General features: G+C 41.9%; 2 protein-coding genes and 2 long non-coding RNA genes across 5 annotated transcripts in view; 1 reads left to right on the top strand and 3 right to left on the bottom strand.

Moving 5' to 3' along the window:
* KDSR (3-ketodihydrosphingosine reductase) overlaps window positions 1–2,646 on the bottom strand; it is a 37,941-nt gene extending 35,295 nt beyond the window's left edge. Inside the window, exon 1 of the mRNA XM_077890895.1 lies at window positions 2,484–2,646. Coding sequence (XP_077747021.1) covers window positions 2,484–2,591 — 108 coding nt within the window. The 5' untranslated portion in view covers window positions 2,592–2,646. The remainder of the gene's footprint in view (window positions 1–2,483) is intronic.
* LOC144310201 (uncharacterized) lies at window positions 1,055–19,824 on the top strand. Its single transcript, XR_013375888.1, has 2 exons — window positions 1,055–2,129; window positions 16,056–19,824. It is a non-coding gene; the product is annotated as an uncharacterized LOC144310201 (long non-coding RNA).
* LOC144310196 (uncharacterized) lies at window positions 8,377–11,798 on the bottom strand. The gene is made up of 3 exons (XR_013375875.1): window positions 11,250–11,798; window positions 9,691–9,958; window positions 8,377–9,564 (listed from the first exon to the last, which is right to left on the bottom strand). It is a non-coding gene; the product is annotated as an uncharacterized LOC144310196 (long non-coding RNA).
* VPS4B (vacuolar protein sorting 4 homolog B) overlaps window positions 18,035–24,070 on the bottom strand; it is a 34,157-nt gene continuing 28,121 nt past the window's right edge. Inside the window, exons 11-12 of one of the 2 annotated variants that reach the window (XM_077890745.1) lie at window positions 22,604–22,751; window positions 18,035–18,325 (exon numbers count right to left, since the gene is read on the bottom strand). In XM_077890745.1, the coding sequence (XP_077746871.1) occupies window positions 22,650–22,751 (102 nt within the window). In that variant the 3' untranslated portion in view covers window positions 18,035–18,325; window positions 22,604–22,649. Of the gene's footprint in view, window positions 18,326–21,276; window positions 22,752–24,070 lie in introns of those variants that run through there. The other variant, XM_077890690.1, reaches the window with a different exon arrangement.

Raw genomic sequence — 24,070 nt, 5'->3', positions numbered from 1 at the left:
CCACATACCTACCTATCCAAATCCTACCTGTCCTGCAGAGGCCAGATCTAAGGTCCCCTCCTCCAAGAAGCTTTCCTGACTCTGTGGCTCAGTCCTGTCCTTTCCCTGTCGCTTCCTCCGTTGTGCACATGTCTTAGCTCCCTTACCAGACTGTAAGCTCCTTGAGAACGAGCACCAAGTCCCATTTATCTCCCTCCCTCTGAGCACTGAACCCTCATAAGCAGCTGCTAAAGAAACCCTCAGCCTACATTATTGCAAAATGGTACAGTGGTACGATTTCTCTGAGGAATACAATGCCAAAAAAAAAAAAATGTGTAGTTTCCCTATTTGTTACTCAATAAATTACTGGAAGTTGAAGTTATGAGGTTATTGAGAAAATTTATAGGCTCTAAAGTGCTTTTACTATTACTGCTGTGTTTCATCTAGACTGTTGGTGGGTAAGCTAGCTGTGCTCATGTACCGCACAGCCAAGATACTGTCCAACCTGATAACTCCTAAGTTTTTTCCGTAAGAACAAGGGTAAGAAGACTTTAATCTTTCGGTCTTAGCTCATGAGAAACTAACCTTCTGATGCTTCGAAAGTATCTAAGAATATACATAAGCCAAGTCTAGGCTGTGTTATTCTGAATGATATAAGAAAATGGAAGAGATTTTCACAATGACTGAGAAAAGCAGGAAATACGGATTGGGCTGCCTGACAATTGGTAAGTTGGGCCCAGATGTGGGACACTCGCAATAACTGCTTAATTCCCTTTCCTTATCACTTTGCCATTCAATGCAAAATATTATCTTATTCTTACTGTCTCTTTCATCACATCAGACACCCCTTATCGAGGACAAGAGACAGGGTGGTTTGCTGCAAGAACTGCTCCCAGCCATTTCCAAAAAAGGGAAGACCTGATTTTCCAGTTCTCAACAAGTCCATCAAACAGCTTTAAAAAAATAAATAAATAAATACATACATACATACATACATACGTACCCTGCAATACTTCTGCAGTTTTGCCCCTGTCTTTAGGGAGATTACACTAGTTCTAAATAGAAAGCAATAAATAATTATGACCTCAGCCTGCTCCTGCTTTCACACAGGCAGACATTCTAAACGTTAGCTCCCTCTCCTAGCACCACCTGGTCCGCTCCTAACAAACCTCAAGAAAAAGAACTGCACTTTCCCTTGTCTTATGACATTAAAAAAAGAAGACAGATGGTGACATCATGTGAATTATTCATGTCATCCTCACATTATTTATAGTGGCGTATTAAAGTGGGACGGTGAAGAGAAGTCTTTTTCGTTTACCCCATCAGACTTGGTCTTACTCAGGGCCTGCAGCGGAATGAAACTGGAAGGACTGGAATCAAGGTTAACTGCGACTCCTTTATAAATACTGAACCAAAATGTTCGTTCCTGCTTTGGGGCTCTGCGTTTTTTCCAAAGTTACGCTCTGCAGGCCTAACTTCTGAACGACTGCAACTCTCAGAGCCACGCTTCGGGGGCACAAGTCCTCTGGCAGAGGTGACACCTGCAGCATTCGGCCTAAGCGGCGAGTTTTGCGTCTCTCGCTCGCTTCTGAAACGAGCGGACACTAACCTCCTCTACCTTGCGCAGGGGTGGGGGGTGGCAGGCGTTGGAAACAGGCTTCATAGGTTTACAAAGGACAATTTAAAGAAGAGGAAAAAAAAACACATCTTCTCATGCACCGACGCTTGCTGTCCAGGCTTAAAGCACCGTGAACTAAAGGAGCATCCGTCCGGGGAGCGCCCGCCGGGGACGCGCCTGGGTCACCGGGGCAGGCTGGCGCCGCCGGCCCGGGAGCCCGGTCTCCTCACTGCAGCCTCCCCGCGCGGGGCGGGGCGCCCGGGGGCTGCGGGGGCCGGCGGGGGCCTCGGGCGAGAAGCCGGAGCAGGTGCAGGCGGCGGGCGCAGGTGAGGCGGTGCGGACACCTGCACAAAGGCGAAGGCGCGAGCTTCCGGGGCGAATCTGAGGGGCGCCGGCGTCGGCTCCCGGCTCCTGCCTACGCGCCAGCAGGTCGGAGGCTCGTCCGGGAGCCCGCGCGGCGGCCCAGCGCGCCCCGGGGAGCCCGGGAGGAGCCCGGGAGGAGCCCCGGGGAGCCCCGACGCCCCCCGCCCAGGTGAGTCACTTCCCGAGTCTCCTCCCGCAGCTGCTCCGTGTGTCCTCGCACAGGCCGAGCCCCGGCCCCGGCCCCGGCCCCCGCCCCCGCCCGCGCCGCCGCCGACCGCGGTGTCCTTGGCAAAGTTTCCCAGCCTCTCGGCTCCTCGGTGGACTCCTCGGGAACCCCGAGCGCGCACCCCGGCCGGGCCCGCGCCGTGCGCCCCCGCACCCCACCCCCACCCCCACCCCCACCCCGGGGCCGCGGGGACCGGCCGGGCTGCGCGGCGGCAGGTGGCCCCGGCGGGGAGAGGACGCGGGCGGCTGGGCCTCGGGCCGGGCGGCGGCGGCGGCGCAGCAACAGGAGGCCACTCACCACCACATGCGCCCCGGGCAGGGCGAGGGGCTTGGGGCTGATGAGCGGGGACACCATGTAGAGCAGCAGCACGAACGCCACGAGGAAGGCGGCCGCCAGCAGCAGCATCGCTCGGCGGGGCCGGGCCGGGCCGGGCCGGAGGGCGGGCGGCGGGCGGCGGGCGCGGGGCTCGGCGGCGCGGCGGTCACGCGCGGCCGCGCGCAGCAGGAGCCGCTGTTTGGGTTCGCGGCCGGCGCGGGGCGGGGCGGCGGCCGGAGGGGAAGAGGCGGAGCCGGCGGAGGGCGCGACCGCGGCGGGGCGGGGCGGGGCGGGGCGGCGCTTCCCGGGCGGGGGCGGGGGCGGGGGCGGACCGGGGGGCCCGCGCCCCTGGAGCGCCGCGGAGGCCGGCTGCCCGGGGGCGCGCGGTCCCGGGGCGCCCCCCGCCGCCTGTGGGAGCCCCGACGCGAAGCCGACCTCCCGGGCCCCGCGCGGCCTCCGCGGAGTTTAGGAAGCCACTCGGCTCGAATTGGCTTGGGCTTCAGAGCTCATCTGCTTTCCCGAGGCGGGGATCAAACCCAAACCCAAACAAACAGCTTTGGAGATCTAATTCACATCCCATCCCATTCACCGACTGAAACTGCACAATACATGGTGTTTGGCGCAGTCCCCGACTCCTGCAACCACCACCACCGTCCATCTAGGACATTGGGTTAGTGATACACACCCCCACCCTAAAAGGTCCTGCACCCTTCAGCAGCCACCCCCCCCCCAGTTCCTCCCAACCACCCCCCCAGTCCCTAGGCTATCACCCATCTGTAGGTCTCTAGGTTTGCCCAGCCTGGATATTTCGTATAAATGGAATTCTGCTATATGCAGCCTTTTCTGTCAGGCTTATTTCACTTAATATAATGTTTTCAAGGTTTATCCCTGCTGTACAATGCTACCGCACTTCATTCTTTTTATCACCAACTTGTAGTCCCTCGTATCAATTGATCACATTTCATTTATCTGGACATAGAGGTTGTTTCTATTCGGGGGCTGTTAGGAATGACAGTGCTGGGCACCTGGGTGGCTCGCTGGTTCAGCATCTGCCTTTGACTCAGGTTGTGATCCCCGGAGTCCCGGGATCGAGTCCCACATCCAGCTCCCCACACGGAGCCTGCTTCTCCCTCTGCCTGGGTCTCTGCTTCTGTCTCTGTCTCCCATGAATAAATAAATAAAATCTTTAAAAAAAATAAAAAGGAATTATAGTGCTGTGAACATTCATGGATGAGATTTTGTGTGGACATATGCTTTCATTTCTCTTGGATACATACCTAGGAGCAGAATGGCTGGATCTACAGTAATTCAATCCTTAACCAGAGCTGCCAGATATTTTCCAAACAGCCACATCACTTTCTGTTCCCACCAACAATAAGCGTTCCAGTTTCTCTACATCCCTACCAATACTTGTTATCAGTCTTTTTAATTATAGCCTTTCCAGGGGGTGTGGCATCTCATTGTGGCATCTCATTGTGATATCCAAATATCCTTATTTGGATAAGGCACGGAAGTTTGCTTGCTTTACCTTTCTGTTTTTGTTTTCAGAAATAGGAAAGAGCTAAGGGGCAAAGGGAGTGATCTAATTTTTTCTTCTCTCTTAATTTATTGCCCAGAGTTAGGCGAATGACAAGGTTTGATGGCACAGTCCGCAAAACTTCTGACACCAATTCAAATTTGGGGGTTCCTCCCTAGAATAAAAAAAAATTAAGAAATAAATTTAGGGGTTCCCAAACCAACTTCACTTTTGGTAATTCTCTGGAAGGCCTCACAGAATCCCGCATTGAGCTGTTATTCTCATGGTTGTAATTCACGACAAAGTCTGCCAAGAGAAGAAGTACATAGGGCAAAGTGTGGAGGCCTCCACCTGCAAAGCTCCGGTTGCCACCTCCCATGGAGTCAGGACACGTGACCCTCCCAGCATGGGTGGTGTGATACTAGAGTGGAGTATTGCAAACCAGGGAAACTCATCGAATGTCCAGAGTGTTTATTGGAGTTTTCATTATGTTGCCTGTATGGCTGAACACAGTCTTCAGGTCAATTGATGTTGCCTGATACAACCTTCCACCTAACTCACATCGTTGGTCTTTCTGGCATGATCAACCTCCACCTTAAAAGTACAGATTGGCCTGCCCTCGTTTAAACAAAGGTACTTCTATCAGGTATGGCACAGATTACCTCCAAGAAGCCAAAGACAGAGGCTAGCCCTTCTCTTCTGAGAAGACTCTGAGGCAAGCCTAGATTCTTTACTGCACAGGTCACTCCCTGGCCTTTATCCAAAGCTCTCCTACAGCAAAACAAACATATGCCCTAACAGTTAGAGGAGGCAGTGTAGAGTAGGAGGCTCTTAACTCAATTTCCCAGGATTTGACCATCAAGGGGCACCTGGGTGGTTCAGTCAGTTAAACATCTGCCTTCGGCTCAGGTCATGATTTCAGGGTCCTGGGATTGAGCCCCAGTCAGGCTCCCTGCTGAGCAGGGAGTCTGCTTCTCCCTCTCATTCTCCCTCTGTGCTTTCTCTCTCTCTCTCTCTCTCTCTCAAATAAATAAATAAAATCTTAAAAAAATCCGGCCATCCATATCAGTAATGCAATCTTACTGATAAGACATTGCCAGTGTTACACCATACCCCAATATGTCACAGCAGTAGACATGGCCTGAAAAATAAGAGTTGAAAGATAGTGGCATATCACTGGAATTTCAATCAATCATCAACAACTGGTCCAGTTCATCATCACATCATGTGTCTCCCAAAGCAATCCCTCACAGGTTTGCAGTTTCCATTCAACTCTATCAGCTTCTAGATAAAGGAGTGGTGTCCAGCCGCTAAGACATCTGGTCTAACTGGACTCTTGTAGGAGACAATATCACCTCTTGCTATGACCCTCCGTCAAGGTGTTAACATCATACTGGATTTTACTTGTTGCATCACCCATTTATTTGTTCTTTTACCTGCAGCTACTATTTCTCCTTCTGTTTTTACTCACACTTTCCCCTGTTGGAAGGAACACTAGGTTGAGCCTAGTTCTATGCTGTTCCAGATTGCCAGCACTGCTAGTAGTTGAGTGGACCCCCTCAGTCCATTCCCATTCATAGAGGGTACGGTGATACAGGCATACAGCTTGTGGGCTTTCTCAACCATGAGGCAACACAACTGCCTTCACTATCAATCCCAATTTCATCAGGTGGAGAGAATGCATAACCTCCCCGCCCTTTGTCAATGTCTTGGAATTCTAGTATAAAGGTTGAAAAATATAGTTTCTTGCTTAGGAATGATCGTTGATTCTAGCACCTTCATTTGAAGCCCTGGTCCTTGGGATCACAGCATCGGGGAGAAAAAAAAAGAAAAAAAAAAGAAAGTTGAGGCAATGTGGAGGGAAAAAAAGCAGAAATTATGGTCATACCATCTTCTCTCCATGGGAAGAACTGCATAGTCATACTGGCATTCTCCCTCACTCCCTCCAGATCCCCCAGAAAAGTGGAGAGATCTATCAAAGTGAGCAACACACTCCTGAAGACACATAAGTCAGCCTTACATGTCTTTATCTCTCCCTGCCCCATTTTGTTTTCTTTTATTATTAACGGTGATTCATTCCAGAGAGAGAGAGAGAATGAAGGGCATAGAGAGGCAGAGGAAGAGAGAAACAGACTTGCTCAGAGCATGGAGCTTGACTTCACCACCCTGAGGTCATGACCTGAGCTGAAACCAAGACTCAGACTTTTGCCCAACTTCGCCACCCAGCCGCCCTCCCTCCCCAGCTACCCCTCCCTCTCCCATTTTAGGCAACAAATGTTTCAATTACCTGTTCCAACTCTCCTTTAGACCTTTACTCAAGATGATATGCAGCATGATTCGTTCATCTGATGTGATATCTCTTTGCCCATTGTTGGACACTGTGGGCTGTAAAGTATGTTCTTTGGTCTGAAGAAATGGAATTGGTGGTCCGAATTGGTGCAATATCTTCTGATCCCATCCTTTTATAGTGTTTTGAGCATTTGCACCTACCTCTAGGCATGCAGAACCCAGTCCAGAGTGTCCAGAGTGTATCTGTCCTTGTGAAAACCTGTTTGTAGCCTTCCAGGACCAGCATCAGTCCAAGCACCAGTTCTGTGTTGGGCCTTCCTCGCAGGGAATCTGCCCCACAGCCATCTGCAGATGCAAAAAAAAAAAATGCATCTCTGTCATTTTTTGGCCCACAAAAAAGTTCTTATTGGCATTCTGTGCTCCAGAGGGTACAAGAGGACAATGTCTATATTCATCCCATCTCTACATTGCTTCACCAACAGGTTTAGAACCATCTAAATGTCTATCAATGGATAAGTGAATAAAGACAATGTGTTAAAAATATATACTATGAAATATTAGTTGGCCTTTAAAAAAAGGAAATCCTGCCATTTGTGATAACATGAATAAACCCGGGGACATTACACCAAGTGAATATAGAAAGATTCCACAGAAATATAGACAAATATTGCATAATCAGATTTATATGTGGGATTGTAGAAAAAAGAAAAACTCATAGTAACAGAGAGCAAAATGGTGGCTAATGGAGTCTGGGGCTTGGTAGGGAAGAGAAGATTAAGAAAGAGAGAGAGAAAGAAGAAAGAAAGAAAAAGTAAAAAGGAAAGTAGAATAGCAGTTTCCAGAGGCTGGGCGGAAACTAGTGTGGAGAGTTACTGCTTAATGGGTAAAGAGATTCAGTTTTGCAAGATAAAAAGAATTCTGGAGACCAAGGTTATGATATTTGCACAACAATATGAATGTATTCGATGCTACTGAGCTGTCAACTTAAAAAAATGATTAAGATAGTAAATTTCATGGCATGTGTATTTTATCACAGTTGACATTTCCCCCAAATGGATTCTAATATGCTTCTATCAATATCCCAGAAAGATTTTTTGTAGATAGAGGCAAGAGTACTCTAAAATTCATGTGTAAAGGCAAAGAAACTAAAATAGCTAAAATTTTTTAATAAAAGAAGAACAGACTGGGTGCCTGGGTGGCTCAGTTGGTTAACCATCCGACTTTTGATTTTTGGCTTAGGTCCTGGTCTCAGGGTCCTGGGATCCACCCACGTTGGGCTCTGCACTCAGCAGGGAGTCTTCTAGTTCCTTTATCTTTGCTCCCCAACCCCATCACACACATTCATGCACATGCGCGCGCTCTCTCTCTCTCTCAAATAAATAAATAAAATATTTTTAAAAAATTTAAGAGCAGAGTTCAAGGAATCAGCCTACCTGATTTTCAAGACTTGTATAGCTATAATAATGAAGGCTGTGTGGTACTGGCATCAATGGGACCCAGAAACAGACCTACACGAATACATCACACTGATTTTTGACAAAGATGCAAAAGCAACTTAATGGAGGGAAAAGTAGCCTTTTAAATAAATGGTGCTGTGACAATTGGGCATCTATAGACAAAAAAAATGAACCTCGACTTGATCATTACACCTTTCACAAAAATTAATTCAGATGGTGTGATAGTTAATTTTATCCATCAATGTGACTAGACTATGGAGGGTCTAGATATTTGGTCAGACGCTATTCTGGGTTTTTCTGCAAGAGTGTATATAGTGAGATAAACTTTTTTTTTTTTTAAGATTTTATTTATTCATGAGAGACAGAGAGAGAGAGGCAGAGACACAGGCAGAGGGAGATGTGGGACTCGATCCCAGGATCCGGGGATCATGACCCAAGCCAACCACTGAGCCACCCAGGTGCCCTGTGAGACAAACATTTAAATCAGTAGACTGAGTAAAACAGATTATCCTCCCCCATGTAGGTGGGTCCGATCTAATCTGTTGAAGGCCGAAATAGAACCCAAGGTTGACCCTCCACCAAGTAACAGAGAATTATTCCTACCTGATGGCCTTTGACTGGAACATCAGCTTTTTTTCTTGCCTTTGGACTTCAGTTGAAATATTGGCTCTTCCCAGGTCTGCAGCTTGCCAACTCACCTGTAGATCTTGGAATTTGACAGCCTCCATAATCATGTAAGCCAATTTCTTATAACCAGTCCACCAATCAATCCTCTATTGGTTCTGTTTCTCTGGAGAGCCCTGACTAATGCTGAAGGAATCACGGACATAAATGTAAAACTACAAAACCATTGGAAAAAACACTGGATTTTAAAAGAATGAAGACTTTGGTCAGTCAGGCAAAAAAATTCAGGCCACTTATTTATAAAAGAAATCAGGCTAGTTTCAGATTTCTCCATGGTGTCATTCAACACGAGAGAACAAAGATGCATCTATAAGATCCACAAAAAAAAGAATGTCGAGCCAAGGTTTTGTATCCAGCTAATCCATGTTTCACCCCTTGAATGTGTAATAAATAAGGAAATGCTTTTCCCTTGAGTGTTTCTTAAGGAAAATATTAAGACTATTAGTCCATTTGGGCTGCTATAAAACGATACCACAGACTTGGTGGCTTATATACAACAGAGATTTATTTCTCACAGTTCTGGAGGCCAGAAGTCCAAAATCAAGGCGCTGGCAGATGCGGTGGTTGGGAAGGCCCACTTCCTTGTCATAGATTGTGTCTTTTCACTGTGTCCTCAGGTGGCAGGGCGGGGAGGAACTCTCTGGAGTCTCTTTTACAAGAGCATTAATCCCATTTATGAGACAAAATCACTTCTCAAAGGCCCACCTCCAAATGCCATCCTGTTGGGCCTTGGAATTTGACATATGAATTTTGGGGGGCACAAATATTCAGTAGGTAGCCAGCTAAAAGATGACTGAAAAGGTATGGTGCTGCCTTTTGAGAATTTTTGAAATGAATATATTTAACCATAGAACAAAGAATGAAACCAATGCAGGGGCTATAGAACAGAATGCTATGTCATTGGCATATACCTTAACAATGGAAGAATAATAAAAGAAACACATTTTAGGAGGGGAAGAAGGAAAACATGTGCAAGGTAGGAGTGATTTTATGAATGGTGTCCTTTATAACTGAAACCCAAAGATATCACTTCAAGCTGCCAAGTCAAGTAATAGAAGAATAAACATTTAGCTCCATGAAGGTAAACATGAAGAAATATTGACTCAAATCAGGCGACCTGGAAAAGAGGAGGAAGTATATACATTTTATCGCTGTTTATTATAAAGGACTAAGACATTATTAAAGGGAATAGAGGGATATGGGGCCAAATGAGGTGTAATTGTAGAGGCCAACAAAACAATACCTAATGACCGACTTGAAGAAACAACGAGGCAAAATGACACTCCTGCCTGATGACAGGATCAAGGTGTCTCCTGCTCCACTGCACTTGCTGCTTCTGGGTCGCAAGCGCTCTGGGTGATGCAGGGCTGGCTGGCACCCCTCAGGCAGCCCTGCCCGTTTTGCTCTCAGCTGAGAGCCTTGCCTTCAATGCTCCTCAGACTGTGTTGAATGTCCAGTTGCCTTTTTTATATCCCTTCTGTGGCAAACCAGTCAGAAAAATGAAATGATACCTGAGCAAAACAAACACATGCGACATACAAGCTTTAATGATTGGCTGTTAGAATCCACAGACTTAAAAATCATAAATGTAATCAGAACAAAACATAATACAGAGAAAAAGACTGACAAAACTGTTAGGCTGTTCGTTAGACATATGCATAAAAGTGGTTCATGTGGAGAATTATTTTTGTAGTGAACTCTATTTTCTAAAGACAGTCACCACATCTCCAATCGCACACACTCTTTCCTAACGTGACACTAATTCCATCCAGTGGTGGGGTGTATGTCCCCTCCCCTTGACCTGGGTTGGCCTTTGGACTGAATTGATCAATGGACTGTGGCAGAAAGGACACTGCAGGACTTACAAAATAGGTTGCAAAAGGCTATGTAGCTGGTTTTCTTGGGACATTTAATCTGAGAACTAATACATGATCCTCTGAGTAAGCTCAAGCAGTCTCTGGAGATGTCCTTGTGAAAAACGGAGGCCTCCAGTGTGCAGTCCCAGTTGAGCTCCCAACCAGTAGTTAACACCAACCTGCCAGCTGAGTGAGTGAGCCATTTTGAAAGTTAATCCTCCAACCCCCCAGTGATGCCTCACCAGCAGAGATGAGCCATCCATGCTGTGCCCTACCCAGACTGTAGATTTTTACTTCTTTGTTTGCCTAGTTCTGCTCCCTCCTCCCTCTGTTCACAGGGGATGATCTGTAGTAAACATCTTGCCCCCCAGACTCCTCTTGTTGGCTTCTGCAGAACTTAACTCGTAACAACACGTATCACCCAACCCTTATCCTGACAACTTCCCTTCTTTATTAGAAAACATAACTCATACTCTCCTCAAATTCTAGCATTTGATTTATCCAAAAGATTAAATAATCTGGTTAGAACTTAGACCCAAGTACAAAAAAGTTTATTTTTTTGGTGTAAGAGTCATTTAGGAAATTCCAGATGATATTTTGATGCTGTGTGTAGTACTAAATGGGATCTTTTCTGCACATCAGCAGGCACTCTTCTCAAAAGCTGTAGTATAAAATATGTGTGGCTTCATTTGAAAGGTTTTGCAAGGAAAAGCTCTAGTCAATTAAATTTGACATTACTTCTGGTAACTTCAACTGTACTTCCAGTCTATGAACATGGCAGGACAAGACAAAGGTGAAGCAACTGAGGCATTTGATCCAGTAACAAAGTTTGGTGGGATGCCAAAATCATCAGTAATCAACATAAACAATGTTTTAAGGCAATATTAAAAAGAATTAAAGTCCATGGTGAAAAAATATCAAAATCAAAATATAAAGATCGTCTTACCATGACTGACTGAATGAGTAGCAGAGGTTTGTGATGGGGTTACAGTCCTACAGCTATCACTCCAAAACATCTCATTCTTGGTCTTCATAAACTGTTGATGACATTTTTTTTATTTGAAAAATAACAAATACACTTCATGTCCATTAGCATGACTATCATAAAAAAATCTCAGCAAAACAAAAATGGGCAAAACAAGTGTTGGGGAAGATGTGGAGAAACTGGAACCCTCATGCACTGGTGGTAGGAATGCAAAATGGCGCCATCACTATAGCGGTTTCTCAAAAAGTTAAACATAGAATCACCATGGAATGATTCTATATACCTACCTAGGAGTTCCACTCCGAAGTATATGCCCCAAAGCGACCCAAACAGATCCTTGTATACCCACGTCCTTAGCAGCGTTACTCACAACAGTGAAAGGTGGAAACAACATAGATGTTCATTAACAGATAAATGGATAAACAAAATGTGGAATATACATATATACAATGGAATATTATTCAGCTTGAACAAATGAAGTTCCAGTACATGCCATAACATGGATGGACCTTGAAGACACTATGTTAAGGGAAATAAGCCACATACAAAGGACACATGGTGTATGAGTCTATTTTTTAAAAAATTTTATTTATCTTCATGAGAGACACAGAAAGAGAGAGAGGCATAGATATAGGCAGAGGGAGAAACAGGTTCCATGCAGGGAGCCTGACGTGGGACTCAATCCCAGAACTCTAGGATCACGCCCTGGGCTGAAGGCTGCACTAAACTGCTGAGCCACCAGGGCTGCCCATATGAGTCCATTTATACGAGGTACTTAGAATAGGCAAATTCATAGAAAAATATAGTAGAACAGTGGTCACCAGGCCTGGGGGTGGGGTGGGGTGGGTGGTAAGTTATTGTTTGAGAGTTTCTGTTCAGGTTGATGAAAATTCTGGAAGTGGGTGGTGGTGATGGTTCCACAACATTGTGCATGTAGTTAATGCCATTGAATTGGACATTTAAAAATAGAAAAAAATGGTAAGTTTTATGTCATATATTTTTTACAGTAAAGATAACGAACGTTCACTTTATAAAAAATGAGAAAATAAAGAATACATTTTAAATTAGTAGTAATGAACACTCAGAGAGATAGTTGCTTTTGGCTCCAAACTTTTTTCACAGCATCTTGGGATGGCCTCACAGTATGTGGCAGTGTGATTGAGATGTTTTTTTCTCTCTGGACTTCCTCTTCCCCTGTTAGGTGAAGGTGGCAGGCTTCCCTTGTATGGTGTAAACCAGCAAAAGCATAATGGCCTGTAAAGTATTTTCTTTTCTACTGGCTCCCCCTAACAAGTCCTAATCTCTCAGGTCACTAGAGCAAGTGGAGGAAAGGGAGACTCCATTGGCTGCAGGAAGGAATGGGGACGGAATCTCCCACCTCACACAATCTGAGGGTCGGAGCTACCCGCACCCACAGATAGGATGGCACTGAGGCTTCCAGCCTCTGCAAAGATTCTTCTCTTGTGTTCCTGGCGTGGAAGGGGAGAGCTGAGGGATGTCTGTGGACTTGAGTGCAGAGAATGCCAGTAATAGACTTGGTGCACTGGAATTTTATCTCCTGTCTGAGCACCGGGGAAGCCTCTTGGACTTTCCTGCAGTCTTTTGGGGAGAGGCCTGATAAAGAATTAACAGTGACAGCGCTGTGATTTGGATTTGATTTAGTGATGATGTAGAAATATGGTATTATTTGCCTACTGGAATTTGTGAACTGAAATTTAGACCTGGCATTGGTCAGTGCCCAGAATTTCAACATCCCCTAAAGTCGATAGAAAAATGTCAAAGGGTTTCCTCTACTTTGTAGTCAAATCTATAGCAGAAGGAACCTGTGAGAACTAATGTTCTTAGAGGGAAGATGCGTGTTCGGGTGTATGTTTGTGTGTGTGTGTGTGTGTGTGTGTGTACATACAATCACCTTAGAGGAGCAGCTGTTGATAGCAGTCCACTGTTCTGATTGGCCAGAGCTGTGCCCCATACCACACCTGTGAACTATTTTTACACCAGCCTACCTTCTGTCATGTGGCTGCTACCAATTTCTTCCATTTTTCGGTATTAATGTTTTCATTTAATAATCCAGACCTCTGCATGCCGATACTTTTTCATGTAATCGCTTTTTCTTAAATATGGACATTTTCAAAGGTTTCTATAAAATTGTCAATGGATTTTTAAAGGAACCTTTAATGCCTAAGACATACATTTCAAATAAGAATATGAAAGCTTTTTAATATTGCAATATATGATGTCTTAGGCCATAAATAATTCTGTTAAGTCCACTGACAATTTTATAGAAATCTTTGGGAAAACAGGACAGGAGTCTTGGAGTTCTGGCAACTTTCCAAGACACAACTATTCCCATATCCAGGATTGGCTATATCCAAAAGTCTTGCCATTTCAGCCAGAAGAGTGTTCAGTTGTACATAGCAAAGGTGTTCCATGATCATGTTCATAGATTACTTGTGGGTTTGTGTTAGTGCTTGGGAAACAGTCATGGAATCTACCACTATGTTTCTTTCAAATTAGTTCCAAGTTTCACCTCCTTCAGAAATGATCCTTAATCCCTCAGTCTTAGTCACATTTGCTTTATATGACTTGCAAGTAAATTGCAGACTTCAGGGACTTTCATCTCTCATCCCGTTATGTGTATGTTCGGGATGTGTCATCCAAAAACAACGGTGCAATACACACCAATATAACCACAATACCATTATCCCACCCAAGACAATAACAATTCCATAATATCTGATATCTAGTTTATATTTATATATTTTCAATTACCTCCTAATTGGTTTTTACAGCTGTTTTTTTTTTTCTTGCCTTCAAACCAGGTTCCAGTCAAGTTTCACATATTACAGTGGGTTATTAGGTTATGTGTCTTCAGTTTCTTTTAATCTAGAAGAGTCCCTCAACCTTTTATTTAATGGTATCCACTTTTTAGAGACCAGGCCAGTATCCGGTAGTTGTCCTAATCTCTTTTGACTGATCGGTTCTTTTTTTTTTTTAAACGATTTTATTTATTTATTCATGAGAGACACACAGAAAGAGAGAGGCAGAGACACAGGCAGAGGGAGAAGCAGGCTCCATGCAGGAAGCCCAATGCGGGACCCGATCCCAGGACTCCAGGATCACACCCTGGGCCAAAGGCAGGTGCTAAACTGCTGAGCCACCCAGGGATCCCCATGACTGATCGGTTTTTGATGTTATTTATTTCTCTCTCCCTTGAATTTTCTGTAACTCAGCAGTTACATCTATGGCTTGATTAGATTCAGATTACACATTTTTGGTAGGAACACTTCAGAAGTGTATTTTGTGTTGCATCCTACCGAGTAGCACATATCTTTATGTCCCCTATAAGTGTTGCTCAACTTAATTTGACTTCTTGGGTAAGGTGGTGACAATCATCTCTCTCCATCATAAAGATCATGTTTCCTTCTGTAGTTAGCAGATCATCTGGGAGTGACACCATGAAATGTTGGCAGATTGCCACCAGCAATTCCTCCCATTTCTGTTAGCATGCGCTGCTCCTCCTATCAACAGGTAGAAAACCACTTTTCATCCCTTGAATCTGGACTGGCCTTGTAACTTAGTTTAACTAATATAATATGATAGAAATGGTATTTCCTTATTTCTAGGCCTAGGCCTTAAGAGGCCTTGAAGCTTCTCTTTTTGCTCTCTTGGGTTCAAGCCACCAAGAAACTCAGGTTGGACTACTCAACGATAAGACACCACAAAGAGGTCCAGCCAGCCTAGCTGGAGGTACTAGAAATATGAGTGAAGCCATCTTGAATTCTTCAGCCCTAGTCAAGCCATCCCAGCCAGCATTATATAGAGCAGAGGCAAGCCCTCTCCTTGGAGCTCTGCCAAATTTGCAGAGTCATGAGAAAAAGTAGATGGCATTTTAAGCCAACATTGATTTTGAGTGGTTTGTTATTCAGAAAACAGGAAACAAATCCCAAGTCAATATTCCGTTTCATGCAATAGTTTTAGTATCCTTTGATATTTGCTTGAGTCAATTATTTCATTGAGGTTGCCACAGGATAGTTTAAATTTTGCTATTTTCTCTACAGCATTGAGAGAGGAGGAGGGGGAGAGGAAATGAGGGAAGAAAGGAAGGAGAGAGAGGGAGGGAGAGGGAGGAAAGGGAGAGATAAAGGACCAGCTTTCTCTGTTTCTACCAAGAATGAAGGATGAAATGCTTAATTTTTTCAATTATTAGTTTCAGAATAAAAAGTTGAATATTCATCCCCAAGGATGGCAAATGAGGTTTTGCCTTTCTGCTTCTTTTCGTGCCTTCTTTACATGCTTGTCTTCCATAGTTGCTTGGTACCCCATACATATCTGTCATTGAACTCAAAGTGTTATGCTCTAATTGCTGATTCATCTATCCATTTAACTGAACTGTTTATTGAGGGCAGGCATGTTAGCGGTGAAGCCAAGTACATATAAGTTCTAAGTGAAACTAGATTTGTCGTACTCCTTTTTTCTTTATACATATCATCTTACATAATTTAGATAATATCTGATAATTTTTTTAACCATGCAATTGCTTTGCCTTTTGGTGATTTTAATGTTTTATGTCTCATTTTTAAATCAAGAGTAACAGCCCGTAGTTATAAAACAAACAGTAGAGTGGGCCAGTAATATAAATCAGCAGTTCCTGACCCTCAAAGCCTCAACTTCATGAGGGATAACCACTTTCAATTTTTTAGGTTTGGTTCATTTTTTTTTTTTTTTGATGGCTGTATCTTTCACAATGCTATCTTGTTTTCCCAGTGACAGATGGGATCTACATCCTCTCCCCTTGAAACTGGAGGGCTTTTGTGACCGTTTCAACCAAAGAGTATGGCAGAGGTGACGCACCGTGGCTTCTGAGACCACAGTTAAAAGGGAAGAGTTTCTGCTTCTCTGAATACTTGATCTTGAAGCCTTCAACCTGACTGTCCGGAAGCCACCATGCAGTGCGGAAGCCTGAGCAACCCCTGCAGACACTGCTTGGAGAGGCCCAGAGACTTCAGAGATGTCCTGCTGCCCCCAGATGTTTCAGCCCTCTGCCATTCCAGTCCCAGCCACTGTCTGGCCATAACTATGTACATGGCTCCTGGCTAGAACTCAAGTTCCTGATCCACAGAAACCAAGAGAAAAAATAGCTCTTAAAGCCATGATGGTCAGGCCTCTTGGAGGCCAGACTTGGGAGTTTTTTGGTTGTACCTTTTGGTTGTACCTGAAGCAGCACCTTCATTTACTTTGGTCCTAAGGACTCTCGTATCACTGAATTATCACTTATGATCTCTGTGGGGAAGACTGTTTCAGTTATCATGCTAGGTCTACTGCCTAACGTGCCAAGTCCACTTGGCTTGTAATGGTTAGTTGACATTAATCGGCTTCTACAAAGGATCTTTCCAGCTCTGATGAAATCAAAGAGCCAGTTAAATAATTTGGAATGTGTTCCTTTCACATGTCAAAGGCTTGGTTAAGGGACTGGATTATGGATCTTCTGTGGGAATAGGGAGGCCTTGTGAAGGTCCTCACAATATAAATCCATGGTAGCATTTCTTTTTCCTAAAGATGTTGGGTTCTTCTTTTTACATTATATATTAATGGAGTTCCGAGTGGGTTGATTGTCAAGCTGTTTCTTCAACCAGCTAAGCAAACAATTAAAACCGCTCCCAGCAGCTCAAACCAAAATGCTAAATTCAGAGTCTCTGTTGACTGAACTCAAGTAAAACTCAATAATTTCTGAAACTAGGCTCTCCTTTTCTTAACTGATAACCAAAATACTCCATTCCTACCCATAGGGTTCCAGGTATTTCCTGAGACTCAGAATCTTTCAAATCCTTATAAATATACACATCCCAATACTATGCACCCTGCTTTTTGCCTCCCAAATTTCCTTACCTTCACATTATAAAAACAAAAAACCCCCACAAAACTTGATGACTCTGAATTCAACTGGTATTATTTGGTAACCTGCAAGATCAAAACATAAAGTTTCACTTGCCTGTTTTAGGACTGTGAATACAAGAAATGTTTATAGTCACAGATCCCTGGGTTTCGCTCCCTGCCTTGACTTCAAGTAGCAGTCCTTGGAAGTTCTCATGCCTTTTTTGTTCTACAGCAGCTATGAAGGAGATACTCAATGTTTTGTCTTCACTAGGCACTTCATTAGCTGTCTCACCACAAGCTACCAGATTCCCAGCGGGTCAGATGCTATTGATGCTGCTATGATCCTGTTTCTAATGTCCTGCCATCGTTGTGGTGCTCGAGATTGATGGACCTGGTGCCTAGTGATGAAGAAAAACAGGATATCTCCAGCTTTGGTTTCTGTAGTGTGGGGCCAGGGGCATTCCCAAAATCAGGAAGGCAGTTTGGATGAACAGCAGTCCTCCAAAGTACATTTGATGAATTACCTTTGCTGTCCTTTTTTTTCACTCTGTCTTCTTAAAGTCTCTATTATTTTATAGGGTTCCAAAAGGGGAGACAAATTCCTGTGATCAGCTCTTAGCCTGACTGATCCTAACTCTTCCTTTAAAATCTTTTACTTACTTTGGGAAATTAAAATATTTAAAGATGAAAACAAAGGAAAAATGAACAAGTATTCATACTTCTACCACCCAGATTTGGCCACTGTTAATTTCTTGACATATTTGTTTTCATTCCCAATTTTCTTTTTTTAAAGTAAAAATGCAGGGGAGGGGGAAAAATAATAAATGCTCATGCAAAGTATTCAAACTTAGAAAAAATACAAAGATTCATCCACTCAATAAATATTTATTGAGTGCCCATCAGGCACCAGGCACTGTTCCAGATACTAAGATACAGCAGAGAGAAAAAAAAGACAAGAAAATGCCAGCTCTCACAGAACACACATATTAGTAGGAAAAGTTACAAATAAGAAAAACTGTCAACTATACAGTATGTTACATGATAAGCGCTACAGAGAAAAATAAGCAGGGAATAGGTCTAAGGAGCATCAGGAGGGACTGCAATTTTAAATAGGATGACCAGGGAATGTCTCACTGGAAAGGTGACATCTGAAAATATACCTGAAGATAAAAGAGGTAGAGAAAATTTAAAAAAAAATTTTTTTTCGACCAAAATCTCACTACCCAAAAATAACATAATGAACATAAGGTGAAAATAAATTGTTGGGCAGCCCGGGTGGCTCAGCAGTTTGATGCTTGCCTTTGGCCCAGGGTGTGATCCTGGAGACCCAGGATCGAGTCCCACGTCAGGCTCCCTGTGTGGAGCCTGCTTCTCCCTCTGCCTGTGCCTCTCTCTCTGTGTCTCTCTCATGAATAAATAAAGATCTTTACAAATAATTTAAAAAAATTAAAAAAAGAAAATAAATTGTTTATACATATCTGTATATATACATACATATACAGATATCTGGATGATTATATGGATAAATGAACAGGAACATACAGCTAGGAGACATATACTATTATAAAAATGGATTCAAACTATAAAATATTTTTTCTTTTTAATCATCAAAATTTATTAAGCATCTATTTTTGTTTTTGGAGATATATATAATATATACAGAAATATACAGATTGGTCTATATATCACCCAGCTCCAGATTTGAGATTACATTAAGTCTAGAATCCACTCCATTAGAACTGACACTTGAATAGTAAGTCTTCTGACTCATGAACAGGCCCATCTCTCTACCTACACAGGTTTTCCTTTGTTTGTAATGTATCCTAGTTTTCTCTATGAAGGTCTGCTTGTCTTTCAGACTTATTTTAAGCTATCTGCGGCTTTCTGAGGCTATTTAATTGGTATTTTAATAATTTCAATTCTTAATTGTTGCTCAGATAAATACCATATTAACTTTGCATCCTGTGATCTTATTAAATTCAAATTCTAACTTTATATTAATTTGGATTTGCTATATATACGGTGTCATCTGAGAATAACAGTTTTGTTTCCTTTTTATTCCCTAAACTTTGAATTTCATGTCCAAAGTTGAAAAGAAGTGGTGATAGCAGGGCAGTAAAGTTTTCCATAATTCCCAATTAAGTATGATGGTTGCTATAGTGTTTTTGTTTTTTTTTTTTTGGTAAATGCCTTTTATTAGGAAGCTCCCTCAGGACACCTGGGTGGCTCAGCGGTTGAGCATCTGCTTTCAGCTCAGGGCACGATCCTGGGGTCCTGGGATGCGGTCCCACAACAGGCTCCCCACAGGGAGCCTACTTCTCCCTTTGCCTGTGTCTCTGCCTCTTTCTCTCTCATGAATAAATAAAATCTTAAAAAAAAAAAAGAAGAAACTCCCTTCTAGTCCTAGAGTTTGTTTTTTTTAATCATAAATGGGTACTAGTTTATCAAATGCTTTTTATGACTCTAAAAATATAACTTCTGTACAGTATTTCTGTAAATGCAATAAATAATAATTTTTCAATGACAGATGGGCTTTGTTTTGTATGGCACCATGCTAACTAAACCTTGATTTGTGGTATGAATCCTCCCACCATAGCAGATTTCAAGCTTCCAACACGAGCTCAAGGAACTCATAGGTGGGAAGAGATGGGCACTGATTCTCATAAGCCAATAGGGGCCAGCTCTGGCTTACCTCGGACTTTAGTTATTTCACTAGACCAGTAAGAACAAAGTCATTTCAAATTACCTATTTTATAAGTCTCACAGATAATCCAGTGAGTAGATAACAGTAAGGACAAAACTACTTTAATATTCAAGCCTTCATTAAGTACCTAATAGTGTCTAGCACTGTGCTAGTTGTTGTAAAGGAACTCTTTGAAGAGCTTATAATCTAAATGATCTAAACAAGATTAAGAGAATGTGCTTCAAATTTGGGTATGAATCTTAAGATAGTACTATCAATTTATTACTAAAGGAATCCAAAGGTAGGTGTGGGGATAGTTTAGGAATTCTTCTGGCAAAGATTATACAGGCCATGAGCTAGGTCTTAATGGACATACTGGAATTTGGACTAGCAAAGAAGAAAGGACACTGTATTAGAGTAACAGAAAGACGTGAAGGAAGGTATGCAGTTAGGAAAGCACATGATCTTAAGAGCTCACAAAGGTGAGACGAAGTGTCCATGCTGGGCACTGCTGCGGATTCATTTGCAACAACATCAAGAAACATTTATAGTGACAGAGGTGTGCCTCAATTTCTTAACTATGCCAGTGGCAAGTGGCTAAATGGTAGTACTTCACATTAATAATCAAATATACATACTCATTGTTTTTCTGCAAGTAGATGACAGGAAACTCAAAAGTCAATTTTCTATTGAAATTCTTTTTATTAAGACCCCTATAGTTTTCAAGATGAGAAAAACAATGTTCTTCAACATCTAGGTCACACAGGAACTCAAGTAGCCTCAGAAACCAGCTACCCAAAATTTCTTAAGAGTCCAAGTTCAGATAGAGCCTGAACATTGTATTTATCTGTCCATAAAGAACTCATGGCCTATGTGCTACCATTCAAGGCTAAGTTTAAAATTATGTGATTCCAGAAATAGGCTTACAACCAGAAATGTAAAAAGTGTAGAAGATGTAAGGTAGAAAAGAGCTATGGTTGGAAGTGATTTGCATACTGAGACACAGTTCTCAAAGCACATGTAAGAATTAAGTATGATAAAGTATCCATTTATCATCAACACTATACTCACTATTGGGTCATGTACTTTGTCAAATTAAGTAAAATACTCCTTCAAAACAAATTATGGCTTTATAAAAAATTCTGGATTTCAACTATCATATAATTATGTGAATTCTCCTAATGATATAATTAACACCAACACTTTATAATTCTGAGGCTAATAAAGAATAAACTGTTTTATAAGGCGGCCACAAAGAACTGTTAGTCTGCCAAGTTAACTCCCACTCTCACATAAAAAGTTGTTGAAGAACAGAATTTTCATGTATACAGTCTCAATAATTTCTAATAATTTCTTTGTATCTCATCAATCTAGATACTATTTTCTCCTATACAGAAGATCCCAAAATAAAGAAGCATACACAGAATATAGCCAGTAGTAGGTTATGTCAATTTACTTCATGTAAGAACAGTGTAATTCAGACCTATGATTTTCCATCTAATAGCAACAAAAAGAAACTGTACAGAAAAGCCAAAGGCAACCAGGGAGCATTATCTGTCAAATGTGCAAATATACTTTAAAATGCAAGTTATTCTATAGTATTTGCAAGGTAGAATTTTATAGTAATTAAGGAATCTACCTCATTCCAACTAACTTCATAATCTTTTGTATATACAGCCAATGCAAATGCACAAGGCACAACTTAGTGTTGATGCTAAAGTGTATAATATACACGTTCAGATTATTTATTTGAAGATATTAAAATAATATTTCATGTTTGTATTTTATTATTTAATGAGACATTAGCTCTTTTCTAAAGCTTCACTGATAACGCATGTGTAGCAAGAACAAATTGTTCCCTGAACTTAAAAGGTAAAAGCCAAGACACTTGGTAGCCTATATTAAAAAAAAAAAAAAAAAAAAAAAATCTATATATATGTACACACACATCCACAAGAAACTTCCCATAATTCAAAGGGAGGACATTCCTTTTAGCAGAGGTTCCCATTATAGTATTTCATGACAGTTATTTAAAAAGTATGTATTTATTTGCCATCTGTTTTGGTCAATCTTGCTACAAAAAGACACTGAAGTAGACAATTTTCTTCTTCAAGCTGAAGACAATGCCTAATTTAGAAAGTCTTTCTTTCGAGATTGCACAGTGAAAGGTATTATTTAATTAAATATAGAAACTTGTTGCTTTTAAAGAAATTATTGAAATCTACACAAAGAAAAATGTTAGCCTATCAAACATCAATGAGACTTGGCTAGAACAGAATTCAAAATCTCTCAAGCCCAATCACAGTGCTCTTCGCTGTTTTATTGCCCATCCCTGAGAATAAAGATTCTAGTATTTAAAATTTTTTAATAAAGTAAATACACTTTACATTGATGAGAATGATGCTTAAGAATTGTTTTTCAAAATATAAAATAAGCCCTATTTTATTTTGGTAAAGAAAAAAATATATATAAATGCTCTGTGCAAATACCACCAATTCTAAATATTGCTGTTTCAGTCAATTTTAATCCTCTTTAACTGGGTCATTCCTATTTTTTTTGCCATTGGTACGTGTATCACTCATTTCATTATATCCATTATTTTATAATTTTTGTTAACAGGAGCATTTAACTGGTAATGGAGCAAAAGTACATATAAAATTAAAGGAACTCTGGAGTGAGATCTGTATTTCCCTGTGGTAAAAGAGTTTTACTGGAAATAATCTGAATGCCATCCAAGAAAGGCAAAAGTACCTACGAAAGAAAGAACACACATGGTAAATGTCTTCCTTATTGTCTTTGGTTTAGCCTTCTTGGCCAAAATCTTCCGTAAACTTCTTTAATTTTAACAAGTCATGTTCATTGACTGTGGGTTTCGTGTTAGATAGTGACCGTAACATATCCGACTGTCAGGGAAAAAGAAGGAAGAAGTATTAGTAATGGCTTCAATCAAATAAAAACCAATACATCATTATTATTACTAACTTTCCATCTGAAGTTAAATCAAAGTATTTGCAGTGTACTCTAAGCTACTAACAATAACCTCTCATTTCTTCTGAAGTACATCTTTGACATGTTCTTCCTTTGCACAGCAACTTTAAACTGCTTGCCTTAAAAAAAATAAACTGCTTGCCTTATCCTGACCACAACTTTCAATGCCTCTCCCCATTACCCATCGGAAGTATAATCTTCTTAGCCTGAGGATCAAGGCCCTCTAAAATACATCTCTGATCTCTTTTCTGGTCTTAACTATTTTTTCTTAAAACAAGAGTTCACTAAGTGCAATTCAAAAGGAATATAGTCATTCACTTATACTAACATGAAACACAACACAATTTAATTAAAACCAACTAATCAGAATATTTTTTAAAAGGTGGTATTTATTTGAGAGAGAGAGTGTGAGCACCAGTGGGGGAGGAGGGCAGAGGGAGAGGGAGAAGCAGAGCAGCGAGCCAGACTTGGGGCTGGATCCCAGGACCCTGAGACCATGACCTTAGCTGAAGGCAGATGCTTAACTGACTGAGCCACCTAGATGCATGCCCCCAGGATTTTTAACTATTAGTTAAAATTATGATCAAAATGGGAAGAAAACATGCTAGTATCAGGGATTCATTAAAAGATTAACTTCTAGGCTGTGTCTCATAAGACAGTATGAAAAATGGTCAAGAGAACAACATCTTTAAAAAAAGGCACCGAGTGCCTCGGTGGCTCAGTTGGTTCAGAGTCCTACTCTTGACTTTGGCTCAGGTCATGAGCTCCTGTTCAGTGGGGTGTCTGCTTGAGATTCTTTCTCCTCCTCTCCCTTCCTGCCTCCCTGTGCTCACTTGCATGAGCTCTCTAAAATAAATCTTAAATAAAAATAACATAGCAAGGACTGAAAAAAAAAAAGTTTCCAAAAAACTTCTCAGAGAAGCATTAATACATAAATACATCTATAAATATATACTTATGCACATACAGAAGTACATGTATGTTTATAGATCTATGTGTACGTTTCATGTAAATAAATTTCTCCTCTAGAAGTTACTATTCATTCTCACATAACGCTCTTTGAAAATCTGTAATTGAAGAAGATTTAAAAAACTGTGTGCTCACCAATAAGAAAATACAAAAATAACAAATGTAGCTTTTCACAGTAAGCTTCCTATAGCTTACAAAATAAGTTTTAAGAATTATTTTAATCCCGGCAGGCCCGGTGGCTCAGCGGTTTAGCACCGCCTTCGGC

This window comes from Canis aureus, chromosome 1, assembly GCF_053574225.1.
Source record: "Canis aureus isolate CA01 chromosome 1, VMU_Caureus_v.1.0, whole genome shotgun sequence".
In the NCBI taxonomy this organism is placed as follows: Eukaryota; Metazoa; Chordata; class Mammalia; order Carnivora; family Canidae; genus Canis; species Canis aureus.
Note: the sequence above shows the minus strand (reverse complement) of the source record. Positions and strands in the feature narration are given on the sequence as shown.